Source organism: Nerophis ophidion, linkage group LG05 (genome assembly GCF_033978795.1).
Source record: "Nerophis ophidion isolate RoL-2023_Sa linkage group LG05, RoL_Noph_v1.0, whole genome shotgun sequence".
NCBI classification, from domain to species: domain Eukaryota; kingdom Metazoa; phylum Chordata; class Actinopteri; order Syngnathiformes; family Syngnathidae; genus Nerophis; species Nerophis ophidion.
Window position 1 is genome coordinate 75,141,214 of NC_084615.1, and position 6,587 is coordinate 75,147,800.

General features: G+C 41.3%; 1 protein-coding gene across 2 annotated transcripts in view; it reads right to left on the reverse strand.

The window, feature by feature from the left end:
- Positions 1-5,365, reverse strand: part of eda (ectodysplasin A) — a 55,595-nt gene extending 50,230 nt beyond the window's left edge. For both annotated transcript variants that reach the window (XM_061901986.1, XM_061901985.1), the window contains exon 1: positions 4,910-5,365. In XM_061901986.1, the coding sequence (XP_061757970.1) occupies positions 4,910-5,254 (345 nt within the window). In that variant the 5' untranslated portion in view covers positions 5,255-5,365. The remainder of the gene's footprint in view (positions 1-4,909) is intronic.
- Between the last annotated feature and the right edge of the window lie 1,222 nt (positions 5,366-6,587).

Below are 6,587 nucleotides of genomic sequence, written 5' to 3' on the forward strand. Positions count from 1 at the left end.
GTAACAATATCAAAATCTTATGGTACGATATTACCATGGTATTAAGGCCATGGTACGATATTGTGTGACTGTACAAAAAAAATATTGGTAAAAATGTCATAGTGTGTTAAATGTCAGGAATGAGGGCACTAATACACCCCCATACCATCACAGATGCTGGCTTTTGAACTTTGCGCCTATAACAATCCAGACAGTTATTTTCCTCTTTGTTCCGGAGGACACGACGTCCACAGTTTCCAAACACAATTTGAAATGTGGACCACAGAACACTTTACATCACTCCATCTTAGATGAGCTGGGGTCCAGCGAAGCCAGCGGCGTTTCTGGGTGTTGTTGATAAATGGCTTTCGCTTTGCATAGTACAGTTTTAACTTGCACTTACAGATGTAGCGACCAACTGTAGTTACTAACAGTGGTTTTCTGAAGTGTTCCTGAGCCCATGTGGTGATATCCTTTACACACCGACGTTGCTTTTTGATGCAGTACTGCCTGAGGGATCAAAGGTCACGGGCATTCAATGTTACTTGCAGTGATTTCTCCAGATTCTCTAGAACTTTTGATGATATTACGGACCGTAGATGTTGAATTGTCTAAAATCTTTGCAATAGCTAATTGAGAAATGTTGTTCTTAAACCGTTCAACAATTTGCTAACGCATTTGTTCACAAAGTGGGTGACCCTCGCCCCATCCTTGCTTGTAAATGAGTGAGCATTTCATGGAAGCTGCTTTAACACACAATCATGCCACCCACCAGGGGTTGGAATTGGGGGTTAAATCACCATAAATGATTCCCGGGCGCGGCACCGCTGCTGCCCACTGCTCCCCTCACTTCCCAGGGGGTGATCAAGGTTGATGGGTCAAATGCAGAGGACAAATTTCATCACCAATGATTGTGTGTGACAATCATTGGTACTTTAACTTGAACTAACCTGTTCCTGATTAACATGTTCACCTTTGAGATGTTCCAAATAATGCTGTAGATGTATATGTATATGCATGTGTGTGGATATATACATATATATAGATACATATCTTCTTTCTTATCTTTTTGACTATTTATATTACTAAATTATTGTGTATGCACCTTAGGGGAACTGTTCCAATTTTGTTGTTCTTTGAACCTGTTCACTGTAATAAGGACAATACAACTCTATTGTGATGAACAGTCCTCAACTTTCTCAGTCTTTTTTGCCGCTCGTGCCAGTTTTTTTGGGGGGAAGCATGTTGCTGGCATCAAATTCCAAATGAGCTAATATTTGCAAAAAAATAACACAGTTTTCCGCAGCTTTTCAATTTGGCCCGCCGGACATTCCCAAATAATTGTTATAGGTCATTAAGATGGAAAGTGAGGCTGCCATTATGTTTGTAAAGTCTTGAACTATACAAAGTATTTCAATGGTTGGAATCTGCGTTTTTGGATGATATAGCAGTTACTATGGTAATCAAATTAGTTACTATGGTAATCAAATTAGTTACTACCACGTCTGGACGAAGTGGCTGGGTAGAGGGAAGTCTGGGCTTGTTTGCTTAGGCTGCTGTCCCCGCAACCCCACCTCGGATAAGCGGAAGAAAATGGATGAATGTAAGGATGGTAATCTAATGAGTTACTATGGTCATTTAATTAGTTAATATGGTAATATAATTAGTTACTATGGTAATCTATGTCACAGCAGCTCAGATGAGGCACCAGGCAGTGTGGGTGGGGAGCGTTTCCACAGACGCGGAAGGAGATTTTCACAAAAAAGTTCTAGAGCTTTTCAAAACCAATGCAATATAAATTGTAGACCTTAAGGCAGGGGTTCTGAACTTGTTTGACAAGTTAAATATTAATACTGAATTTCTATGCTTACTATTGATTTTAATTTCATTCAATAGACTTAAGGCTTAGGTCAGGCTGATTTAGAAAAAAACAATAATAACTAAACATACTCCATAAGAAGGTAGTCATAAAAATTGAAGAACTATTCAGTAATACAATATTATTATTGGAATAAACTAAATTAATAATCAACGTTTTACTAAACTCATTAAAATTAAAGAGTTTCACCGCTTGAGTCATAATTTTTGCGCAAAATAATCCGACTGTAGCTCCAGACTTCTTCTGTTTGTTTTAGATTGTCATTGCTGCCACAAGTGGTGGAAAAGTGTATTACAACTGAGTATAAGATGAAAAAACAGACCTATTTTGGCCCAACAACCTTTTGTTAAGAAACACTGCCTCAATGTTAAAAGTCCCTGGGAACCCAGAGACGTCATTTATGTGTTAAATACGTTTTAATTTGTTTTGCTTTCAACATTTAAATATCTTGTGTATCAACTTGTGGGCTCTGTACCGATTGATTGAGAGCTTAGTGATATATCCGAGATATCAGAATGTATCATACTTCACTGTTTGTTGCATATTTGTTGCGTTTCACCTTATTGTAAAATATGTCGATCGAAAGGTGTGACATCATTATTTTGTCAATATTCAGTGTTTTATTGTCCATAGAAAATGTAAAACTCCATAAGGCGGTCTGTCATAACCTTTTTAGCATTCAATCAGACATTATTGTGAGGTTTTTTATTAATGTCCCTAAAACTAGATTTACAAGCCCCCAGACACATTGTTTTCTCTAAATGTGGCCCCCCGAGTCAAAATAAATGCCCAGGCATGGTCAAGACCCTTTTTTAAGCACTAGTGTGCCTTTTCTAAGAGAGCGCCATATATTCTAGAACAGGGGTCACCAACCTTTTTGAAACCAAGAGCTACTTCTTGGGTACGGATTATTGTGAAGGGCTACCAGTTTGATACGCACTTAAATAAATGGTCAGAAATAGCCAATTTGCTCAATTTACCTTAAACTAAGTTATTATTAATAATTTATGATATTTATCTTTGTGGAAACACTGATCATCTTAATGATTTCTCAGAAAAAATATACATTTTTGATGACATGTTTTAAATAGGTTAAAATCCAATCTGCACTTTGTTAGAATATCCAACAAATTGGACCAAAATTTATATTCCTAACAAAGACAAATCATTATTTCTTCTAGATTTTCCAGAACAAAAATGTTAAAAGAAATTCGAGAGACTTTGAAATAAGATTTAAATTTGATTCTACAGATTTTCTAGATTTGCCAGAATAATGTTTTTGAATTTTAACCTTAATAAGTTTAAAGAAGTATTTCACAAATATTATTTGTCGACAAAACAGAAGCTAAAATGAATAATTAAATTAAAATATATTTATTATTCTTTAAAATGAAAAATAAATTGACTTGAACATTGATTTAAATTGTCAGGAATGAAGAAAAAGGTATATAGGACGGCGTGGCGCGGTGGAGGAGTGGCTGTGCGCAACCCTGGTTCAATCCCCACCTAGTACCAAGCTCGTCACGTCCGTTGTGTCCTGAGCAAGGCACTTCACCCTTGCTCCTGATGGTTGCTGGTTAGCGCCTTGCATGGCAGCTCCCTCCATCTGTGTGTGTGAATGGGTGAATGTGGAAGTAGTGTCAAAACCTTTCTAACTTGAAGGTAGAAAAACGCTATACAAGTACAACCCATTTTAAAATCCTAAAATCATTTTTAAGGTTGTATTTTTCCTCTAAAATTGTCTTTCTGAAAGTTATAAGAAGCAAAGTACAAAAATAAATGAATTTATTCAAAGTGAAGACCAAGTCTTTAAAATATTTTCTTGGATTTTCAAATTCTATTTGAGTTTTGTCTCTCTTAGAATTAAAAATGTCGAGCAAAGCGAGACTAGCTTGATAGTAAATAAATACAATTTAAAAATTTGAGGCAGCTCACTGGTAAGTGCTGCTATTTGAGCTATTTTTAGAACCGGCCAGTGGGCGACTCATCTGGTCCTTACGGGCGACCTGGTGCCCGCGCGTTGGTGACCCTTGCTCCAGGACAGGGGTCGGGAACCTTTTTGGCTGAGAGAGCCAAGAAGCCAAATATTTTAAAATGTATTTCCCTAAGAGCCATATAATATTTTTTTTTTAACACTGAACACAACTAAACGCATGCTTTTTTAAGTAAGACCAACATTTCCAGAGTAGAATAAGTCTCTTATACTTTGCAATAACATTGCGGCATAGCTCGGTTGGTAGAGTGGCCGTGCCAGCAACTTGAGGGTTGCAGGTTCGATTCCCGCTTGTGCCATCCCAGTTACTGCCGTTGTGTCCTTGGGCAAGACACTTTACCCACCTGCTCCCAGTGCCCACCCACACTGGTTTAAATGTAACTTAGATATTGGGTGTCACTATGTAAAGCGCTTTGAGTCACTTGAGAAAAGCGCTATATAAATATACTTCATGTTATTCTGAAGCTAACTGTGGAGGGGGTGCAGCAAAGCGGGATGTTGCCAGGACCGGCCTCGAAATCAGCGACAGGTGCGTAGACGGCCCACCTGGGCCCTTTTTATCTAATCACCTGTCGCTCAGGAGGAGAGACAGGGTTGGGGCTGGAGCCAGAGCGCGAGTGAGGACGAAAGAGAAAAAGACAATTGCTGGAAAGCAACTGAGAGAAAAATCAAATAAAACATTATTGTAACCCTAAAACAGGCTCTTGGTGGTCTGAAGAACCCCCAGGAGGGGGCAAATAAATTACTTCTTACCATTAACGCGACTTCTTGAACATAAAAATGCATGAGAATGTTTTATATGTTGAACGTTGTTTTTAACACTGCGATTACAAGTGGAATTATTCATTACTTATCCTGTTAAGCAATGCCAGCTCAGATTTATCCGAGAGCCAGATGCAGTCATCAAAAGAACCACATCTGGCTCTAGAGCCATAGGTTCCCTACCCCTGCTCTAGAATGTAGATGAGAGACGTGTTGATTCAATAGTGAGTAGTGGAAACATCCCCACAACAAAACCCGACGGCAGCCATCAAAAAGCTGTGGTTATTTTCATGTACCTCAGGATCATCTGTGGCGCGGCTGCTGCTGCTGCTGCTGCCGGGGTCGAGCCGCGGGGGTCCGGGCGGGAGGACCGCAGACGCCGGGCTGGCCAAGTCACTCCCCACGAGTGTCAACACGGAGTCCCGCTTCTGGTGGATTAGTTCCCTTTTGACCTCGGAGCGCAGGTCCAAGTAGCAGAGCAGGGTGACGGCGTGCAGGGAGAGTGACAGCGTGAATAATCCCAGGAAGAAGACGCTGCTGCTGCTGCTGTTCCGGCACTTGGCGCCGCACGTGCAGGAGTCACCTCCGGGCATCACTTTACGCGGGAAATCCTCCACGGGTAAAACATCGAGTGCCATCATTGGACTAGTTAGACACACTTTAACTCGGCATAATCCGCTATTTATTTAAGTGGACACTCACATTTGCAGCAGCGGCAGGTCGGCGCGAACTTTCTCTGTAGTCATACTGTGGGACACGCCCACCTCTTCCCTGATTGGTCTGTCAACCAGGCAGTGGTTTAGACGCGTCGGAGCCTCACACTCGGTGATAGTGCGACACCTAATGGACAGTTTGTATAACACCTGTGGCTTATTAGGTCCTGTGAGACCTGAGTGTTTTTAATTGTGACATGGAGAGAAAAAAACAAACCAACTCTACATGCCCCTAAAGCTGACCAACACGCCGGATTGTAGTCAGCTGGAGGCGTGTTTTAATGAAATTATCAATCAATTAATCAATCAATCAATGTTTACTTATATAGCCCTAAATCACTAGTGTCTCAAAGGGCTGCACAAACCACTACGACATCCTCGGTAGGCCCACATAAGGGCAAGGAAAAACTCACACCCAGTGGGACGTCGGTGACAATGATGACTATGAGAAACCTTGGAGAGGAGGAAAGCAATGGATGTCGAGCGGGTCTAACATGATACTGTGAAAGTTCAATCCATAATGGCTCCAACACAGTCGCGAGAGTCCAGTCCAAAGCGGATCCAACACAGCAGCGAGAGTCCCGTTCACAGCGGAGCCAGCAGGAAACCATCCCAAGCGGAGGCGGATCAGCAGCGCAGAGATGTCCTCAGCCGATACACAGGCGAGCAGTACATGGCCACCGGATCGGACCGGACCCCCTCCACAAGGGAGAGTGGGACATAGGAGAAAAAGAAAAGAAACGGCAGATCAACTGGTCTAAAAAGGGAGTCTATTTAAAGGCTAGAGTATACAAATGAGTTTTAAGGTGAGACTTGAATGCTTCTACTGAGGTGGCATCTCGAACTGTTACCGGGAGGGCATTCCAGAGTACTGGAGCCCGAACGGAAAACGCTCTATAGCCCGCAGACTTTTTTTGGGCTTTGGGAATCACTAATAAGCCGGAATCCTTTGAACGCAGATTTCTTGCCGGGACATATGGTACAATACAATCGGCAAGATAGGATGGAGCTAGACCGTGTAGTATTTTATACGTAAGTAGTAAAACCTTAAAGTCACATCTTAAGTGCACAGGAAGCCAGTGCAGGTGAGCCAGTAAATTAAACAATGGATGTCCGCTAACTTTTTGCAACTCAACACCAAAAAAACGGAAATGCTGATTATCGGTCCTGCTAGACACCGACCTCTATTTAATGATACAACTCTAACATTTGACAACCAAACAATGACAATAAAACAAAGACTATACAGTGTGAATGATTC